Consider the following 22,343-nt stretch of genomic DNA (forward strand, 5'->3'; position numbering starts at 1 on the left):
GCACTGAGACATCTCTGACTATCCAAACACCCTTTATAAATGCCGCAAGGTGACACACAGAGCCACTCTCGCAGCTCCGAAGAATAGCGTGTGTGCGCTTTTGGCGCTCTGGCGCTTCATTTTTTTTTTTTATTTTTATTTTTTTTTTAATAAATAAGTTCTAAAAAGATGTCCCTGCATTGCAGATACCGAAACTTAGAATATTACCAAGCTTCTTAGTACAGCGAGCACTAACTCAAAATAAGATCTCCTCCTTTTATTTCCTCCTTCCTTCGCTCCATTCATCCCTGGCTGCTGACGGCGACGGCGGCGGCGGCAGGAGGGTGATGGGCGGGACCATGTGGGGTCGGGGAAAAGCGGGGTGGTTCTTCTGGACGTCATAGCGCAGCGACGCGGTCGGTGTTTATCACCCGCTCGGCACCGTCATGTTCAAGGTGAGGAAATCGTTGCCCCTGTCCGTGGCGGTTGGTGTTTCCCGCCCGTCTCTCCCTAGCCCCGCTCAGTTGACAGGGTTCCCCGTCCTCGCCCCGGGGGGAGCGGGCGGGAGCTAGGTGTGAGGCACTTCCCTTCAGGCCTCGCCGCTTGGCCCGACCCGGGGCCTTGCAGCGGGACGGCCCGGTTCGCTCGGAGGCGGCAGGTTGGCTGCCCGTGCCGCCGGGCCCGTCGCTCCGCGGGTGTCCTTGTCCGGCGGGGCCAGGCCGGCAGGGGGCGGCCCGGGAGCGCGGCCGGAGGGGCCCCGCGCTGAGGCGGCCGGGGGCGGGTGTTCGGGCCCGGAGAGGCCCCGCTTCCCCTGTTAAAGCAGCGTTTGTGACGCGGTTGACGAGACGCGGTATAGCGAAGCCCCTGGCGTTGTCACCAACGTTTGTTTGTTTTGTGGGTTTTGTTTTTTTTTCCACGTTCGAGATAAATCTCTTCTAAAACGTGTGTTCTCTGGTGACAGCTGTACCCAGCGTACTTCGTCTATAGCTCTTACGAGCTGTTAGTTTTACGCTTGTTGCAGCAGCATAACCTCTTAACCTCTCCAGTATTTCCAAATCGCGTGCCCTGTCCATGTGGTGCAAAAAGAAACGCACAAACCCCACGTTCGTTATCTGAAATTACTTCATAGATAGGGCAGCACGGAGCTGTGAGTGAGTGTTGTTGCAGAGTTGGGATTCGTAGGGTTGTGTGAGTCCTCGTCCTGAAATCTCCCTTCCTTGCGTGTCGGTTGTCAGTGAAATCTGCGGAAAGGAATGAAACGTGCATGAATCTGGGCTTAAGTCAGGCAACTGTCTCTGATAAGAAGAGCCCCAGATCCCTTCAAGCTAAAACCAAGTTGTATGTTTCAATCAAATGGTTGGCATGACTACTCGAGAAGCTGGAGGTTTTTTTAAAAGCTGTTGTCATATATTGGTAATATATCAATCTATTGATATGCTGAGGCAGCCTATGCTTGCTTTGCTCTTGTCACAACTTTTTTTTTTTTTTTTTTTATACTTTAGTTTTGGGGCAATTGCTGGAATTCTTATGTAAGGATTTTATGTCAGAATCGTTGGGAATTCCATATGTGATGCTGAACTGTCATTAAAGGGACTATACGTGAACCTGTAGATTGAGGTAGTATGCATAATACTACTATTTTTATTCAACCATTGAGGTTAGGCAGATTCTAGTGCTTCAGGCCAACCTAATTTTTTGCCTCTAAGAGCAAAAGGAGAAGATGGCTTCTTGTCCTTGATATTTGTGCTCAAGAGTTTGGGCTTTGGGTTTTTTTTTTCAGTTGGGGTTGAGAGATAGGGGGAAGAATGGAAAAAGAAGAGACAAATGAAGCAGCTTCATACATTAGGGCAAATATTAGCTTTCACAGAAGTATGATTAAGGATGTTTTTCCTTTTGTTCTTCCTTTCCCCAGGTTAGACAGGCTGACAATAACAGTAACAAGTGAACTGAGAAACCACAGACAAGAGGAAAGACAGACAAAAGTTCCAGTTAATCTTTAGCTCTTCCCGCCCTCTCCCCCCTCCTTTTTTTTTGTATTGAGGGCTCATATGGGATTTATTCTTCCCAGAGGCATTTTTTTTAGTTAAGAATTAAGAACTTTGTCTTGCTTTACTGTCTGTCTTAATGGAAGATGAAATGTGATGGTCTTTTTGCCTCCAACTTTCAGATGGAACTTGCTTGTCAGTGATCTGGTGACTGCAGATAAAGTTGAGTTCTTCAGCTAGAGAAAGGAGTAAACTTTGTATCTTTTATTTTACTTAGAGTAAATGCAGAGCATTACCTAGAGAGAAGAATGTCAGCTCTACTTTTTTGGTATCAACTGAATAGCTGTAAGACAGGCAGCTGTAAGAAGGCACAGCTCAAACCAGTTGGTTTAGTAATATGTGGTTAATATGAAAGTAAGAAATGAGATCCTAGAGTGAATTTTGGAAACAGAAAGTAGAACGATTAATCTTTCATACTACCGAATAAATCTTTTAGGGTGCGCATCTATACGATTCTTTAGTACCGCTTGTATCTGTCCCATAAACTTAGCTGATATAGAAGACCATTGTAGTATCACTGGAACAGTGCATTTAAGGAGAGATTCTTCTTGCACTTTTAGTGGTTAATTTTGTTTTGTTTAAAATGTAAATGTGAAACCTTTGGAAAACATGTGCACTTCAGTATTTTGATAATATGTTTTCAGTATGAGTAGTTCTGTCATCACTGATACTTGTTTGTGAAACTAACAATCCTTACGCTCTGCTGTTTGTGTGCATCTTTATATACAAATCTCAAATATTTAAAATATTTGGTTTACTGTTTCTGCTGATGACATTTAGATAATTTTCAAACAATATAAGTGGTATTGAATAGCAGCAAAAAACACCTGTTGTTTAACACAGCAGACTAGATTTATTTTTCCAAAACAGAGGTTATCAATAATTAATTATACCTTAATTAAAGTATTATTTTTTGATGTTGCTGTTGGGTTTTTTGGGATTTTTGGTTTGTATTTTACTGCAAGGGACGCTTGTAGAAATGTTAAATAGAAAATGTAAAAACTATGCATGTGTATTCATGTAACAAACTTTTGCCGTATTCAGGAATTAAGTCTTAGACACTTGTCTCTGACTCTCTCAAGTTGTGTTTTTCAAGGCTTATTTCAAAAGCCTCCTCTGCTGGTAACCTCTTTTAAGTGTAGTATACGCCATTGATTTAGTAGTCGCTCCAGCAAAGCTCTCTGTAGCTTTAGACTTGTTTGAACTTTAGGCTCACATGAAATATTTGCACTGAATAAGGCTGGTCAGGTAACTGGTAGCTGTAGTTTAAATAAATTTGAAACTGCTTTGAGGAAAGTGAATGAAATAGTGAATGTCTTGATGTCTTTTCTAGCTGCTGTGTTTCATTCTTAAATGTTCCAAAAATCACAGGGAGTAATGTTTTACTGAAAGCATATTTTTCAGAATGAAAATGCATTTCAGATTTTTGCCTTTTCAGTGGCAGAACAGTTTTGCAGTGAAAAAAGGAAAGAATGAGGAAATATGTTCTACAGTTATTAATGGTTAGTGACGTTCACGTTTTTATCTTGGCTAATGAAAGTATGTGAAAAGTCTTTGTTTAAGCAAACGTTATTAAAGATTGCTCACATCTTTCCTTGGCTGTGAAACAGCTGATCTGGTTATTGTGGTGTTTCATTATAGTGCTGTAATAATGAGTCCATAAATACAAATAAGGAAAAACTTCCATTTTAAGCAAGTTTTTCCATACCTTTTGATCCATCAGATCCCTTACGTCTTTCTGAAAAGCCATCCTATGACCTAGTTCTTGTGTGCTGTTTCTGTACACGTAAATGAACATTTTCAGGAAGTTTGACAGCTACATAGTCGAGTTTTGAGTTTGAAGAGTCTCTTGGTTACATTTAATAAATGTTCCATCTGCAAAGCAGTGGAAGAAATTTAAGCTGCGAATACTGTTCCGTTCACAATGAGCAAGTAGTCTGCATCATTTTAAAGCTATTTTCTAACAGTTCTGCAATGGGCAGAAACAAAGTTTCAGAGTAATTGTCCTGGTGCTAGGTCAGTTGTCATCATAATGGCGTGAAGGATGTATTGGTTTGGCCAAGTCTTCAGTTTCACAAGCAGCTAGGTCAACGTAACGTATGTACCCTTAGTATTTCTGAAAAGGAAGAGGGCTTGCTACCTTCTCCTTTTTCATCCCCTCTTCCCTGGTCACACAGTTCCTCTGGTGCTTGTCAGGCTGTTTCACGGCTGGGTTCAACGTACTAACCCCGCACAAAGCTCTCCACTTCTTTTTCAGGATTAATCTTTTGCCAAATTGGCGAGGTGAATTGCCTCGCGGTGGAAGCGTCCGGCCACCAGAGCTAGGGCAAGGTGAGCAGCAGGACTTCTGGGAACAGATACCACGAGCAGAGCCAGACTTCTCCAGTTTGGTGGCCTCAGGCTGGTAGATCCACTTACACTGTGACCTGATACAACAAACCACAGGCTGTTGTAACTCGCCACGTTTGTCTGAGCAGCAGCGTGAATATGAGATGTTGAAAGGTTTCCCATCGGAACTGCCGTTGCTTGAGTTAAATCTCGCTGTCAATAAGGATGTGCATTTGTTGGAAAATGCTTTCTGTGCTTTCGTGATTCGCTACACATTGAAGATTTTTATCGTCTGTTTTTGAAGTTAAAGCAGTCTCTCCTGTTAAGAAAAACAATTTAGTGTAGGTCCTGAGTATGGGAAGAATTATATTTGCCTTATGGTGATTGTGTTGTGACTGGATTAAATCTGAAGTACTCAAAAACAGTCAAGTATCTGTCATGATGCACTGTAATTCATGTTTCTCACAGAAAAGTAGGAGACATTCCTAAAATTCTTAGAAAGCAGTGATTATGTTCTGATACTTTCAACTGTAAACCATGACAGTCTCTTTTTTTGTTTGTTTTTCCTAAATCTAGATGCAGATGATAACTAGAAATAAAATTAACTTTTTGGTACTAACTGTGGAAAAATGGAGGTGTTACAGACATTCACGAAGTTGTTTAAAATATGAATATAATACTGTTAATATCTGTACTAAATTGACAAAAATATGTTTCAAGTGAAAGAAAACAGAAGATTTTTTGTGAGATGAAAACTGATGAGATGAGCATTTATATCCACTGTCTCCTTTAGCCTTAGGCTTTTCTAGATACCACCTGAATAATTTAGGTGTTATCATTTGAGTGCCTGAGAGCATTAGATTGTGTACCACTGACTCCCCTTTCTCCTACCTTCTAAGCATCTTATTATATCACTTATTAACATATACAGGGACATAAACATTGTCTGCATGGATGTATTCAAACATGTTGCCATTTTCTTTCAACTTAATGATGTACAACTCTTCCTGTAATGTTTCTAGGTAATTCGGCTGGGGGCCACCCCTGTTAGCCTGAGCTTGCTCTCTATCCAGGTTTATGCTTCCTCTTCAGAGAAGGAGACTTCCAAAAAGGAGTTGCTGAAAATTGAGGAGGTAAGTATGGTTAGAGCCCTAGTGCTCTTCTATCTATACGGAAATATCTACAGAACTCTGAAAGACGTTATATTTTGATGCATGAAAGCATTTAGGTACGTCTCTTCTCCCTTTGCATTCTTGCCTTTAAACTTGCTTTCTATTTTCTTTAATAGAGATGTCGATACAGTTTTGCTTCCTTTACCTGAGGGCTGCATTTGATGCCCTCTGCTTGACAGCGTCAGGCTTGCTTCTGTGCAAGATCTTTTTTCCTACATTAAAGCCTTCTGTTTTTCATTCAGAAATTACCTTTTCACGTTTGTAGATTTTCTTCTGGTCATGTTTCAAATCCCCAGGAATATTTTCTTTGCTTTTTATCCAGGTAACACCATGTATTTTTTATTACAAGTACTGTTGACAAATTCTAATAAAATTTCATTTATGTTCTCCAGTAAAACAGAAAAAAAAGTTTTTCTTTCTAAAAACATTCTCTTTTTTTACAGGCAAAATTCTTGTCTGAAATGCTTTGAATCAGACATAGTAGCCTACAGAATTTTATCAGTTTTCCTTTCTTTACAGCATTCAGACCTAAACAACAACAAAAACAATAAGTAGGGATAATGAAAACCTGTTACTTTACTGTTTCTCTAAGACATTACAAACGTCTTGGTTATATCACAAGTAGAGCTTTAAAGCACCATGTTGAACTGTAGACTCACCAGGCTACAAAGGGTAGGCTTTTAACAGTTTCTAACATTAAAATAAAAAAAAAAAGTAGTTCATAACCAAATACAGCTTTATATCCATGAGAATTTGTAGATGTTTAAACATTTTAAGTACTTCAACCCAAGCTAAAGTGGTGTTACATGGGCAGTGAAACTAAATGAATCTTATTTTTGTGTATACTTAGGTGTCTTTGGATGTGTCTGCATGGGCAGATCCTCACGAGAGGGTCCATAGCTGAGGCAGTCCCCTGGCTTCACCCCAGTGAAGGAACCTTAGCTTGGGCCGTCGCGTGCCCTACACCGCCGCTGGCGTGAGTCAGTAATGAGGCAGCAGTTTGAAGTTACATGTGTGCTGAATAATTGGCTTGCCCATCAGCTTCAGCAAAGCAGAATGTGCAAGCCGTGGAGTTTTGGCTGCCTTTCTTACCATTCACAGAGTATGTTAGTTTGGATCTCCGCTCTGTCAGCTGTCTAGTTTCATAAAATATATGGGAATTTCCTTATCTCCGAGACTTCTGTCCCTGTGCCAGACATGGCTGTTAGGTTGTCTAACAGGATCAAAGTTAAACTGATTGTGACTATGATTGCCAGAGATGAACGGATTTCTTAGGGAAATGAGACTTAAAGTGCTTGTCTTTCAAAGTATTATGGGATGCCCAGCTGCACGAGTGATAGGATTATTTGATAAATTCTATGTCATTATATATTTTGTTACGGTTAGCAGCTTTTTTTATTATGATAGAGATACAGTTCTTTTCCAGCTTATCTTGAAAAGAGGGCTAGCTACACTTGGGTGCACCAATATGTGGAAACATCAGTTTATAATGAACTACCAAATATAGTAGAAATGTGATATAAAATACAAGCTTTTTGTACTAAACATCACTATAGTGTATAAACTGCTAGGAATTTGAACATCTTTTGTTTGGATTTAAACTTCGCTGTTCTTCTTCAACATTATAGACATCAGTCTTTTTTTTAATGGAATACAATTTTAAATATGTTTAGGTAATTGTAATAAATACATTGTGATGCTAAACACTGAATACGGTGGTTTAGAATTTATTATGTGAAGATGCCCATTGCTTTTCAGGTGGATGTTACAGTTCTTATTTGCTCAGCCTCATGATGCTATTAACGCTGTCAGTTGCTTATGTGGGTAATGATGGCAGCACTGGGATGTTGTACCATTTTCCTGCTAGGTAACAAACAGACAAATTTGTATCGGATGTTACCTTTGTTAGAAACTACTTACTCTTTAATGACGGCTTGTGCAAATATAGAAAATGAAATCAAAAATAGATTGTGATTTCAGAGTTCTAGTACATTTAGTATGTTAACTGGAAACCAGAAGTGCTGATTAAGACCAGAAACATTTTTCACAATTATGTTTTGTGTTCTCATTAAACTGGTTTAATATTAATTTATAACCTGTGACTTGGATCATATAGCAGCTATGGATGAATTGCATAGCAATTAGAAGTCATGTTCATTGTAATATATAATTTAAACTTTGCTCATAATGGTCGTCTCACAGCTGTGCCTGAATTTTTATTATACATTGTTTATGTAGTAAGCACTGTGTTAGGTGTCCTCTGGTGAGACTGTTCATGCCCTGAAGACCTACTTACACAATTACATCTTTGGTTTTAACCTCTTGTTTGCTAATATTCACAGCTGTCACTCTACACCTCTCCAGCTCGTGAGACTAAATATGTGGAGAATCCACAAACCCAATTGGAAGAGGGGGTTTCGCGTTTACGGCATGTTATGGAGCCATACACAGCCTGGTGTCAGGTATAAGGGGTTTATATCACATCTGGTAATGGGGCAGTGGTAAGGGTTGAACTGTGGGGTTTTTTAGACACACAATTAATAGATAGCAGCAAAGTAAAAGTTAAGAGCTGTAAAGAACTAAACCCTTGCTTTTTCACATTTTTTATGAATTAAAAGAATTAAAAGAATTAAAAGAAAATTAACTAAAGCATAGAATTGCTATCTGAAAGAAACTTTAAGCTTAAATATATCTAGGGATATCTGGAAGGAAGACAGAGAGTGATTAAATTTTCGTTCTCCAGGCTCAAGGAGAATGCCATAAAATATCAAGCAACGTGTTTTGGGGCGGTGATACAGAGTTGTCCTCACTGCAACTGTGACACAATGCAACTTTGCAGAACACCCGTCTAGTGGAGAGTGTCCCTGCCTGCAGCAGGGGGGTTGGAACTAGATGATCTTTGAGGTCACTTCCAACCCTAACCATTCTATGATTCTATGAAAACAAATTGGTATTTGTTGAACTGGAATGCTGAGGGAAGGAACGTGGCTCTCTGGAAGAGAGAAAATCCCAAGCCACTAGTAGTGGCAAACCTGGCCCCCAGACCTTACCCCAAAACTTTCTCATAAACATGCTACCTAATAAAATATATACTAAAGGGTCATTACATGCAAAAATAGTCTTTGGAGTATAGAGGAAAACCAAGGTCTTTGTAGTCAAGGCCTAAATTATTGATACTGGATTGCAGAGTCATGTGATGTCTTTCTTGCTCTTTCTTGGCCCAGCAAATGTTGAGGCTTACTTTTGAAGCAAGAGCATCCTTGTCATCTGGTTGCCTCTTGGCAACTTTAGGTGATTCTCTGCATGTGCTCTGGCTGTTGTCAGTCCTTTTCTTAAGCTGCAAGCTGTTCTTCCAGTTCTCTATAGAAAGCCAAGATGTTCAGATCAGGGTTCCCTTCTGTGTTGTGGTACTAACCTTTAATGGTACTGAAACATTTTTGCAGAAATACTCAAGGTTACTCAGTCTAGTGATGTGTTTCTGAAGTGCCATGAGCAGGAGTACTGACTTCAGTTTTGAAGGACAAGGGGGGATTTTCCACAGTATAGTTAGAGCTCTGACCTCCTGCACACATGGGTTCTGTTTAGTTGCCTGCCGTAACCGTAACCGAGAATGAAATTTGAGGCGAGGTTAGTTGCCCAGTTGGACTGACTGCAGGTAAGCCTTGAACAGTGCTTTATGTCTCACTGGCCTGTTGTCTTCCTATTTGCTTCATTTTTTTGTCTACGTGGTGATCATTTACATAAGATGTGCTCGTCTGCTCACACAACAAGCCATTTCCGGGCAGTGGTTTACTGACTCATTGTATGAAGTGGGCATGTAAACTTTATGGGTTTGGGGTCATCTTGCTTGCTTAACTGTAGTCAGAGGTAGTTTTGGTTTTACACCACCCCCACCCCCTGCTACATTAAAGAAAATAACATTTTAGGTGTCTCTTGGTTGACTTTCAAATTAAAAACATAACCCAGGATAATGAAAATAAAATTGGTCATGTTCATATATCTGTTTTACTTTTTCAAAACTGCTTGCTTAACCGTAGTGGAAAGTCAGTTCAAAACACAGATGTAGAAATGAGCCAGTTATGTGTGAGCTGTGACAGAAGATCAGACTTACATAGTCTCTGGGATCTTTAGAGTATGTCCTTTTTTTCATTGCCTTTTAATAAGACCAACACCCATTTAGAGCTGTGTTCTCTGTCACATGCTAACCCTTTGGGGGTTTTTTTTGTGACAAGTTTTTTAAGTCACTCTTGCCAGTGAGGAAATGAAAGTCCTAAAGATATTATCTCCCATGCAGTATCCTAAACAAATGATTTCACTTCTGCACAGCTACAGCTCAAGTGGCATTGTGAGCCCATTCTCTGCTTTAGCTTTGGCCATACATGTTTCTGAATTTATTCCCTAATTGATAGACAGTCTTACACTGTGTCTCTGAAGGATTATTAGCATAATAACAATTAGCAGGGTTGCTTTTATTGGGATTTTTTTATTGTTGTTTTAGTTTGATAAAATGCAATGTGAATTCTTTTACTTCTTGTGTATTTTCAGTCTGAGAAAAAAAGTCTAGGACTAGTTTGTGGGGTTGATGCAGTGCTCTGTTGATTTACTTTGGACATTGTATGGGCATCTCATTTTCCAAGTGGCCTCAAAATTACACTTTTTTTAGTCTAAGATATCTCTTGTGAAGTGGAATTTGTCACATCACAGAATGAGTCATGTACCCCTGTGAAGTGCTAGGGAGTACAACATTAATAAACTTCTCCCTTCCTTTGCATCTACTCAAGTATTTTTGCAATACCTACATAACACTGAGAAACCTGAGATAATCCCAAGTTTCAGCTACTTGATCAGGAACTCAGTGGAGTATTGAAGTCAACTTCTGTGTTGTGAGGTATTCTATTTCATCTGTGTCCAAAAACTACTTGGAGAAAAAGCTGTATGTTATGCCAGACATAATGCTGAGCAAGCATAGCCCTTTAACTGAAGGGTGGAAGTGGGAATAAAAAGTTTTTCTAGGGACTCAACACTTTTTTGGGTTTTTTCTTTTCTTTGTCAGGTCAGTCACAATCTGTAGTTTATATTTTACTTACTTGGTATCTATTTACTGTTGTTTTCTTTTTTTTTTTTTTTTTTTAGGATCTTTATGCCAAAGCTATGCCCAAATTAGAAAAAGCTGTTGAGCATGGTAGAGGTAAATCAGTTTAGTTTTCTTAATGAGCAATTTAAAATACAGGACCATGCAATATCTTGTGTTAAAAGGGAATTCTGCTAAGTGTTACATATATAATAATTTCTAATGCATTTAAGACTACTTTATTTGCACTGTATATCTGTTTAAATTTCCTTTGTAGGTCATTATGACACTACATTTCTAAACAGTTAAAATCCAAGACCTGCATCAATGTCAGCCAACGTCACTAAAAATGACAGTTATGCAGGAAAAGAAGGAAAAAACACCTCACAATTTATTCCAAGTCAGTAGTATTTGCTTGACTCAGTCTAGGAACTGAAACTTCCTGCAATGTTTATTACTTGTCACAAGTGTTAGGGCTTTTGTTTGTAATGTTTGCAACCTTTTCATTTTGGTTTACTTCCTTGGATCTCCTAAGAATTCTGAATAAATCTGAAATAATTTGTATTTATTTTTGGTTTTGGAAGCATCCTTCTATACTTAGGCTCATCAGGACTGAGCATGGATGCTATCTAGAGCTCATTTCAGATACTGTGTGTCTTTTCCTTAACAGTCTCAGTCTTTTGAATTCCTTTGTATGGAAGATTTTTTTATAGTTTTCCATTCCCCCATTGGACTCCCATCTTGGAGCGAGCTTTGTTTATGCTGTGTCTTTCCTTTGTTCTGTGATTTGTTTTTTGTACAGTGTTTTACTGAAACTAATTCTTGTTAACATGTAAATGTAAGAATCCATTTTGCAAAGGTTTTTGTCACTAATTTGAAAAAAGATATAATCGAGATGCAAAAGAGCAAACCAAAACAGATGGCCCAGGAGCAAAGGCAAAAGCTTCTATGAAAATTGGTAAATACAATACGATGTTCAGTTTCATTCATGTGTCACTAGAGAAGATCTCAAAGGCTTTGAATTTTATGCCAGCAGATCTAAAATGTGCATGATAGTTAAATGTGTTTTGATAACTCTTTATGTTTTGTAACAATTGCCAGCATGTATTGATGATTCCTTATCACAAAAACACTTTCACATTACATTAAAGCACTTTGTTCTGACTTCTCTTCAGAGGGCTGTGGATTTCTCCAAAACCCCCCTGCTGGATTTTATCCAAGGCTTGGTGTGATAGGTTTTGCTGGAATTGTTGGATTGTTTCTTGCTAGAGGTAAGTGGGAACCTTTTGAACTGCTTATGTTATCGTTTGGGATAAGTAATTTATTTGTGGGGTTTTTTGGATACTAATTTTTAATTGTGACGCATGAGATCTGACGTAACTGTACAAGCATGTTTCTATAGTGTTCCTCCAATAATAAAGAAATTCCATGTAAAAGGTGTGTAATAACCATCAATTATTGTTTATGAATGCTGTATTTGTTACTGGAATCTAGTCTTTGATCTTTTCCAGTTCTAGCTTATTATAGCAAAAGTAGGAAAGGGGCTTTTTTTAGCCTAAAAATCTTTTTAATTCTTTAAATTCTTGATCACATATGTCACTGTAGAAAACTAGAGAGCAATAAATTATGCTAAAATCCGGAGGATCCTGAGCTATGATTCCATGTACAATTGTATATTCAAGTTCCTTCAAAGTATTGTGTGTCCAGGCACAGAGCTGCTGCAGGTTGTGATATTCGGCAAAAGTACTTGTGAACTCTGGGTGTACTATAAATACATGCACATTTTGTGCTATAGAAATGTGATACAGTTAATTTCATCACACTGGTTGAAGAAACGAATATGTTTATGCTTTCATAGAAATAAATGTTATTTTAAGAAATGCTAATTGTGAAAAAGTATTTTGTGTTTGTATTGAGATATTCCTAATACATTGAAACAAAGTAACACAAAAAGAAAACTTGTAGGTAACAGAACTGTAAAGTTATAGAATTTAAATACTAGTGAGGATTTCCTTTGGACAAAAATACACCTTTGTGGGGCCTGTATATGTTGAACAAACTGGAAGTGTGTGCTTGGCTATGTAGAAATGGAAAGCATTCTGTAATATATGCATTTATGTATGCACTTCTCAAAAATATTTAGTTTTCCAATGAAAATGAGGAAAGCAGTACTTTAAAAAAAAAAAAAAAAAGAAAATCAAGGTCTCCATCCATTTGAAGTTCTTCCTCTCCAAATTCCTGCTCCTTGAGTTACGTGATTATAAATGAGATCAGTTTCCAGCATTTACAACTGTAGCAAAATTGGGGGGGAAATGCAGTCTTGAGGCTTGATCTGAGAGATTAGAGGGTCTTAAGTTTAATAAAATTAAAAATCCCTCATAATACAAATGTCTGATTTGTGAATCTTTTATGATGGGAGCCATAATTTTAAAACTTTTTGTCTGGTTATAGTTTACAATACTAACTGTTATTTCCAGAAAGTATTCAAACTGTAAAAGGAAGTGCCTCTTAATTTTAATGCTACAGAAAGTTAGAACCTAATTTCCTCTTTTTTATCCCTTCCTTCCTCGCACTGGAAACATTCCCTTCTTGGAAGGTACAGATAAAGTCTTCCAGGTCTAACCATAATACTTGAACATACAGTTGCCCACTAAGTAGAAACTACGGTATTCAGAGTTTAATCATGTGAATATTGTGCAATCATCCAGCTTGGTTTAAAATCCCATTGTAGATAATTTGTTCTAACCTTGTTGAGTGGTACTGGAATGGATACAGGAGTATTCCTGAACTTCCCTCTCATGGGTATCTCCAGCAGGTAGCAGCCTGCTGCAAGGCATTAATATCTTCAACTATTACATTTATTTCTAAAGTGATATTGTAGGGACACTGATAAGCTATCACTAAGGAAGATTTCATCATTCCCAGAAATTAATTTTTCTGACTATAAAGATGCAATAAAGCTTGCCTTTTCTGTACTTTCTAACAGCTAATTGGTGCCAAGTTCCCTCTTCACGAGACTAGCAACATCCCTTTATAAATGCCTTTTGTTTACTGCTAAATTTCTCATCTCATCATGAGCATACGTTAGTGGAAAAATGAAACATTTCTAATTTGCATTTCCTCTTCAAAATTCATTATTCCTTTATTAGAAGGATGTGTGGCTTCACATATAGAACAGGCTGTTCTATGAGAAACAGAACTACTGTGTCGTGACTCCTGTACGTCTGTCCTGTGACCTGTTGTCTCCTGTACTGCTTGCTTTTCTCCTTTGCCTGCTCCCTTATATGTTCCTGTCTGACTGGATGTGCTGCAGCAAGCCCTGTAACTGATTCAGTGATGCATATTGTCACTGGCCAGCTAGGATGCACAACCTGTGGCCAGCTATGATAAGAGAATGAACTTTTCAGGCAGTTAAATTATTTTAGACTTGTATAATTGAATTGAGAGTTCAAATTGATTAAAATGTTCAAAATTTAGTTGGGGACTAAGCAATAGGCATAATCATAAGTACTTTAGTTTACAAGTACTTTCAAATGCTTTGCAAATTGCTATAGTGAATTGAGAAAAATTATTCATAAGAGAAGTCGTGGAAGAAACAATATTTGTGAGTCAAGGTAACTTACAAAGTTTGTATTGGAATGTCTTTTGTTCTGCTTGATGTATCAGAAGAATGCTATCCTAACCTGTCTTTGCCTGAGTTTTTCCTTTTAGTTTAGAAAAGAGTGTCGGTTGGTATAATTTTCTTAAATATCTCTTAGCTGTGGTTTTTACTTCATTATTCAGTACTGAAATAAATTATCTATTATTACAGTAAATATAATTTAAGATAATTTTCACTATGGAAAGATGTTAATAAAAATGTTCTTTTAAAAAGGTTAAAAGAATAATTACTGATCAGAGTAATCATTTCTTAAACCAGTAGGACTGAACAGAAAATATGCTAAACTGTATTTAACAAAATTGTTTTGATTATAAATAAAAGGATAGAGCCAGCTGTTTTGGTTAAGATATGCTCTAACAATGTTTTGGGTTCTTTTGTTTTTTCTTGTTATGAAACAGGCTCAAAAATAAAGAAGTTAGTGTATCCCGCAGGTCTCATGGGTATTGGTGCCTCCATGTATTACCCTCAGCAAGCAGTTTCTATTGCAAAGGTCAGTGATGATATCTTTCTTTGGAGAAGTGTCTTTTACTTTGATTATTGCCTCCTACCTTCAAATTAACTGGTAATCCGTTTTTAAAAGCCATGTCAGTGTGCATGGCACTTAAAAGATTTTGTCAAAGAACATGCAGTCTAGGCTGAAAGGCAGTAACATGTTGTTTCTTTTGGTGACTTTTTTTGTTTCCTAACATCTGCAGCAGTGTCTTCAGTTTGAGGAACATAATTTCCTTTCTGAATCTCTAACCTCAAGTAATTATAAATTAATGTAAATATGCTTAGTAAGTGCAGTTTTCATGTCTACTTACAATACTAAAGAAGCCTGAAATATATTGAGAGCAAATGAAAACAGGATTTGAAGGAAAGGAGGGGAAAAAAAAAAGGCAGATTCTGTAGAGAGATCATAGGAACAACATTTTGAGATAAACATTGTTATTGAAGTTTTCCTCTTCTTGTTGGATAGAGTTTTAAGAAAGATAGCATGCACAGTATGAATTCTGCTGCTTATTGGATGCCTTTCCTGTTTATGCATTTGTTGTTTCAGACATAAGAAACCTGTTTAACTTAACTTAGAGTTGCTTAAGTGGATTTCCTGTGAAAGAAAGAACTGAAGAGACCAGACAGTTGCTTACGGCCCCTACTGATGTTCATTCATGTGCCTTGCTGTCCACACTTAATTGTACTGGCAGATTCCTCAGTTGTCCACCACATTCTTTTTTTTGAAATCCAGCTTTTAACCACTCGCAGTGCACGTATTTCAGTGTGTCAGAAATTATTTATATTTCAAGCTTTGGTAAATTTGCTATCTAGTTATTGGTGAATGACACTGAGATGTCAGGATGAAAATATGGTATTCTCAACAACATATGATGTTCTTTGAAAACTGAAAGGTCATTGACTTAAGGAGAGTCAAAACCACTGTGTTTGAACTCTGCCAGCATGGTGATAACCCGATCTTTGATGGAATCTTTTTTTTACTGCTTCCAGAATTCAGATGCTCTAAATGCAGATAGTTCTGTTGACTTATTCTCAGGGAGTGAAAATTATGCAAGTGGCAGGAAAAAAAAAAAAATCAAAATTTAAGAAGCGTAGACATTTCTGTTGGAAACTGTATTGAAATTCTAGTTGCCTTTGGAACAGTGAAGTGGGAAGTGATTGAATGGCGTTCAAGCTGATGTTATTGTTTTTAAAGAAGCTCAGTTCAGTCTTAACTATGGATTTGCTACTAACAGCTTCACAATACCTTGTTTATTTTACAAAAACTTTGAAGTGCGTGATTGCCCTTTGATTAATTCACAGTTCTTAGTTTGACTGTAACGAAAAATCTGATATGAGGCCATGAGCCTGAAACTTGATTGGAATAGCTTTGTTGACTTGGTCAGGACACTAGATGTATGAGTTTGGAAAATTCTGTGGAGAGAGTGATATCCTAGATACTGCTTTGGTTCCTCTAATCTGTCTTGCGCTTTTTTAAAAAAAGCAAAGTTTTAAGCATATTAGATCTTACTATCCATAATTTTTATGCTTTAATCTGAAATTGGAAGCAGTTCCCTGTCTAGTAATTAATTTGAAATGTTGCATAGGCCTTTCAAAAAAATTCTGTAAGCCTAGACAGGGATGCTGGCAGTACAAAGCTCATTTGTTAAGTTAATAGAACTGTATAGGAAATATTCTGGAACATAAATTTTGATTTTTTATTTATTCTTTATGTTATGTTGTTTTTATTTTTCTTCCATATTTGAGTACTTCATCACTGCTTTTTCATTTACAGTGGTATAGTTCCCTTCATTCGGTAAACTTTCAGATTTGACCATACTTTAAAAGACTAAAAAAGTTTTGGGTGGTGTTTGCAGTTTGTTCTTTTGATTGTTTATTTTTTTCCCCTTCCCACTTTTGTTAAAGATTTTTCATTAGATAAAAGATAGAATGGTTTGGGTTGGAAGGGACCTTAAAGATCATCTAGTTCCAACCCCCCTGCCATGGGCAGGGACACCCTCCACTAGACCAGGTTGCCCAAAGCCCCATCCAACCTGGCCTTGAACACTTCCAGGGATGGGGCCTCCACAACCTCTCTGGGCAACCCGTTCCAGTGCCTCACCACCCTCACAGCGAAGAATTTCTTCCTTATATCTAATATAAATCTACCCTCTTTCAGTTTAAAGCCGTTACCCCTTTTCCTATCACTACAGTCCTTTTCCAGCTTTCCTGTAGGCCCTCTTCAGGTACTGGCAGGCTTCTCTCAGGTCTTCCTGGAGCCTTCTCTTCTCCAGGCTGAACAACCCCAACTCTCTCAGCCTGTCCTCACAGGAGAGGTGCTCCAGCCCTCTGATCATCTTCATGACCCTCCTCTGGACTCTATCCAACAGCTCCATGTTTTTCTTGTACTGGGGCCCCCAGAGCTGGATGCAGAACTCCAGGTGGGGTCTTACAAGAGCAGAAGGGGCAGGATCACCTCCCTCGACCTGCTGGTCACACTGCTTTCAATGCAGCCCAGGACACGGTTGGCTTTCTGGGCTGCAAGTGTACATTGCCGGCTCATGTTGAGCTGCTTGTCCACCAACACACCCAAGTCCTTCTCTTCAGGGCTGCTCTCAATCCATATCCATTTGACAGTTGGAAATAAACACAGCAAAATATATATGCAGTTGAGGTGCAACACTTGATGCATCTGTCTGGAAGAAAACTTTCTTCTTTAATTAAAATTAATGAGTTGCTAAGTGAAGTTATAGCAATAGAGTTCATCATTGGTAATAGGTAGTTTTCAGACACTTCATCTAACTGGTGATGAAAGAAATGCACAGACTAATTATTTTTTTTCCTGCTTTTGTCATCGTTCTAACAAATCACAAAATTTGTAAGGGATTTATTTCCTCACTGCTAGCATTACTTTAATTGGTATAATTTTGAACAAATGGTTAGGCTGCGTATGTGGTGAGGGAACTGAATTTAATACTAAAGTTTATTTTGTTCTGGTGGAACTTTAACTAGTGTTTTGGAACTGTATTGCTTTCCAGCTAGTCATAATACGTTCAAAATATTTTGTATTTACTGTGACTTATCTTCCATCCAGAAAAAACTTTCCATTATGAAGTTATTTAAATCAGTCTCCTTATCATTAGAACTAATTTTTGTTCCTTGTTATTAGAACTTTTCAAATTTCCTGAAATGTGTTATGCTTACCACCTTCTTGAAAGAAAAAAAGCTTCCTCATACGTAAGTTCCTTTCTTTGACAACAAACTAAATTATTTCTATGTCTTTTGAAGCTATACCTCCTCCCTTGCCCAGTTCAGTCCATAAGGCACAAACAGTTGTACTGGCGCAACTGAAAGCATGACATGATTACAGGAGCTGTGGGTTGAAAAGAAGGAGTTTGGGTCACTTGATCCATGTTTGCTGTAGAATGAAATGCTTGTGAAATTGCGCTGTGGCTACTTTTGTTAACAATATAAATGTAGAAAAGCCAGCAGTTAAGTTTCACAATGTGCGATGTAGGTAAAAAAATGGCTAACCATAATTCTGCTCGATAATCTTGACCTATAACATATGGCATAGTCAATATTGTATGCTTCTGGTCCTGTGTGGAATTAAAATATGGGAGCTTGTTTACATGTCCATCAGGCCTTGGAGGCTGCTGATGCTGTCCCAGTAGTGCCTAGTACGGGTGTTTGTGGCCCAAGGTCACTTTTCGAACTATTTCAGAGTCCCTGTTGAGAACCACTCGATCTGACTTTTGAACTTGATTGTTCAAATTTTAGTGTACAAACTTAGTGTTGCATTGAACAGAGATGGTATTTTAGCATGTTGTAATTTAACACAAACAAGCTGGAAATTGTTATCTTCCAGGAATTAAGAATTCCAGATGAACGAATGGAAAAACTTGCCCCTCTTTTGAAAGGAACTCTTTGTATGAATGTTGGAATGAACACTTTGAACAATTGAACAAACTGTTTGTATTATTATTGTTCCTTTTACTTTTCCTGGTTGGAACTGCCACTCCCAAGGACAGTGGTGGCAACTGCAGTACCCACCTGCTTCCTCTTCAGCTGCTGCATGAGAGAAAAAGGTATAAACCACAAGCCTAACACATGACTCCAGTGCTGTGTCCATGAGAGGATGCGCTGGGTGGTTATAAAAATAACTTGTAGCTTGCAGTCTATATAGAACTCTGTTTTTCAACCCATGCGAACTGTGAACGTGTGCGTGGGTCCCAGCTCTTGGGAGGTGTGTACGGTGTTGAAACATAGGTTGACTGTGGTGGACTAACCTACCTTGTGATGTAGCTACTTTACTGCAGCAACATGAATGACCAGTTTATCAGTTAGTGCAATTCCTAATTCCCTTGATCATATAACTCCTATAATAAGAATATTTTTAAATTTGTACTGTTGGGTATTTAGAGTGTTTTTAAGTATTTTAATGGAGTATTTTTAAGCAGGAACAAAAAATGGCTTATGGATAGTTGTTGTTTCTCAGTTTATGTTGATAGCTGTGTCCTCAGTAACATCACAAACAAAACGCCCTCTGTTTGTTTATTGTGGTTCTTTTTCAGTCCTGGTAGGTTTGTACTGCTTGCACAACTGATCACAATATCTTACCAGATGAGCCATAGGCTCCTCTGACTTTCAGAACTAGTTTGTTGAAGTACTTGAGAATGAACACTCCTGATACTGAAAAAGAAGGTAACTGTCTATACCTGTAACGTTTGAATTGAAGGATTTGGGAGATTTAAGATATTCATCCCTGCAACAGTTGGTGTGCTTTTTTCTGATGACCTTTATCACCTTCAAATATAGAGAAAACTCAGTGCAGCATACAGACTTGTTTAAAACCGAAGTACAACTGTAATTGTCAAATGTGGTGACAAACATGCTAGCTCTTTGTATTTAAAACAGCCTATGTTTTGGATTTAGTTATGATTCGGAAATGTAGTTGCTGATTTGGGTTTGTTTTCTTTTAGTTCTAATTATTAAATAACTTCTGTAAGGTAGTAACATGATGTCTGCCCAGAAGCAGATCCCTTGGCCCATAACCGGTATAGTTAATTTTGTTCAGGCAAACAAAGGGAAGTGGTTCTTCGCACCGTGTGTGCCCAGCAATAGAGCTCCTTGGCGCAGGATGTTAAAAATCTGCACGGGGTTCAAGGGGAGGTGCAGCAAGTTCCTAGGAGGGATATTCCTTCGGCATTGTTATACATGTAGTAACCACCTCTAGCTCAGGAAATCTCTGAGCGGCAAATTGTTGGAAACTGGAAGAAACTGAAATTCATTCAGAAACTGTTTCAGAAACATCCTTTATGCTTGCCCTCTTCTCGTAGGTTTAGTTTTCCAGCTTTGCCTGCTGTGGGAGATACGGCGATACCTTCTTACTTCTCGATTTCATAAGTTTTTTTAGTTTAATAGCTGTCTGGTTGGGCAAATTGTCCATTTTTGCCATTCTTTATTTGTAAGAAAATTGGTAGTGATGTGACGGTGAGTACTGACCTGAGCCTGGAGCTGTAAAAACCTAACACTCTTGAGTTTTAAAGGATGCTATGAATATTACGGTTCCATATCATGTAAGGAGGAGGAGATACTCTTTTATTAGACTGAGGGATTTTTCCTATCATAAAATTACCTGTTGGTGTAATATATCAAACAACGTCTTTCCTAGCTGTCTTCTGTGTTGACAGTTGACAACTGGTTATTCATTGCAGCTATCTGTTGGGAAATTAGGGCTTTCTTCTAAATAGCAAATAAAAAGAAACAAAGGGGTACTGTTCTGTCAAAGCAGTGAAAATGTAAAACTGCAAAATAGTGACAAACTAAGTAGGGGATTTTTTTTTTCCTTTAAAATGGTCAAATTAAGAAATGATTTGCTTATGTTAAACCTGTTGAGTGTCGAATACTAAGAAAACCAGAATTATTTCCATGCAGCATCATTCCACCCCTTTTTATACAGATATGTGTTCAGGTGGTCTTCAAACAGTTTTTGAGCAAGTTGGCTTTTCTTACTGCTTATGTATATTTGTTTTTCCCAAGACGTATATTAATGCTTTATACCCTGAGCTTGAACAGGAAGATGTCGAAGATCTTGTGTTTTGAGACCTATTCCACTTAAAAAAGAAGCAAAATAATATTTCCCAGATTATTAAATTCATGCTTCCTAATATCTTCTGTTTCAAAGGTTGCTGGTACACAGCTGTATGACTGGAGTCTTCAGGGATATATTGCTGTAGAATCGCTTTGGAAGGATAATCCTAAAAAGAAGAAATCTGGGAAAAAAAGCGATAAGGTAAGAAGTATGAGGAACTTAAATTCTGAATTTACCATTGCATTTCTAGATAAAGAATATATGAACAATAGTGGGTTTTTTTCCACTCTGACTGAGCTTTTATTTCTGAAGACAAAGATTTCATTCTATCTTTCTAAGCTGTGGAAAAATACTAAGCTTATTTCAAGCTAAACTTTCAGAAATGCTGTTTGGTAGTTTTCTTTAGTATCATCTATGAAGTGTTTAATAGGAAAGTTGGCAGTATTGTTAGCAGAATGCTAGAGATCAAGGCTCTTGCAGTCTTGATTATTTAAAAAAGGAAACTTTTTTTAAAAGTAATTTAGTTTGACAAGCTCTATCTTAAAAATCTGAAATAACTACTTTTTTTTTTCCATTACATATCTCCTCTTTGAAAGAGAGAAAATCTTGTTTCAAATTTATTCCCTTTTTGGTGTTTTCTTTTGAATGTTCACGAATATTTGCTCTAGCATGATGATGTCATTGTATGCTGCTCTATTAAACGCTATTATCTAGTCATAAAACCAGCAGTTTATAGGGATATGCAGTTCTTATGGATTTAGTTGTAGATTTATTACTTACAGCTCTATTTTTAGGAAACTTTGGCTTAATCAGTTCTCATACAGAAGACTGCCAATAAAAATTGAGTTTCTTCTGAATCTGCTTTGAACTGGGCATCCTGGTGAGATATCGAGCGCAGTCATTGCTGAAAGTTTCTGCTTTCTAGATTTCCGATTGTTAAACACTGTATGAGGAGTCAGACTAACATTGACATATGTGATTATTTTTTTTACTTAGAATAACATTAGTATTTATTTTCTGTCCTACAAGTCAATTTTTTTTTTGATCTGGCATTACTGTTCTGTGTTATGCTAAGCAGACTGATGTCTTGCCTTAGAGATGCCTGCATCTGATGATGGAACAAATGCTAACATAATGGCTTTGTTTTCCAGAGTTTGGCAAGCACTGAAGTTTCTTTAAGACAGCATTTTTGAATTAACATTGCTAATACAACTAAATGAATGTCTACATGCTTATTTTTAATTTTAGAATGGAGCAGCTGTCTTTATTTCCCCTACAGAGCAGCTTCCCCTAATTCCCCTACAGAGCATCAGTGACACAGTATGATTTCCTTGCGTACTTCACCAGTGAAGGGAAGACTTTTTTCCAGCACTATTGTGGTCCATGCTTATACAATACCACCATTTTAAGGCATGTATGCCTTTAGTTACTTTAAATCTCAATATCTCAGCAAGTGTGCTCTTCCATAGTTGACTTATAGTCATCAAAGTAGCTGCACTATCTATAAGTCATATTATTCACT

The 22,343-nt window shown here is 37.8% G+C and overlaps 1 protein-coding gene across 2 annotated transcripts in view; it reads left to right on the forward strand.

The window, feature by feature from the left end:
* Positions 1-343: 343 nt before the first annotated feature.
* Positions 344-22,343, forward strand: part of APOO (apolipoprotein O) — a 34,442-nt gene continuing 12,442 nt past the window's right edge. Inside the window, exons 1-7 of one of the 2 annotated variants that reach the window (XM_075775260.1) lie at positions 344-434; positions 5,375-5,485; positions 7,867-7,986; positions 10,658-10,712; positions 11,771-11,866; positions 14,655-14,746; positions 20,915-21,022. In XM_075775260.1, coding sequence (XP_075631375.1) covers positions 426-434; positions 5,375-5,485; positions 7,867-7,986; positions 10,658-10,712; positions 11,771-11,866; positions 14,655-14,746; positions 20,915-21,022 — 591 coding nt within the window. In that variant the 5' untranslated portion in view covers positions 344-425. Of the gene's footprint in view, positions 435-3,481; positions 3,527-5,374; positions 5,486-7,866; positions 7,987-10,657; positions 10,713-11,770; positions 11,867-14,654; positions 14,747-20,914; positions 21,023-22,343 lie in introns of those variants that run through there. The other variant, XM_075775250.1, reaches the window with a different exon arrangement.

The sequence above is a fragment of the Balearica regulorum genome, chromosome 1, assembly GCF_011004875.1.
Source record: "Balearica regulorum gibbericeps isolate bBalReg1 chromosome 1, bBalReg1.pri, whole genome shotgun sequence".
Lineage (NCBI taxonomy): Eukaryota > Metazoa > Chordata > Aves > Gruiformes > Gruidae > Balearica > Balearica regulorum.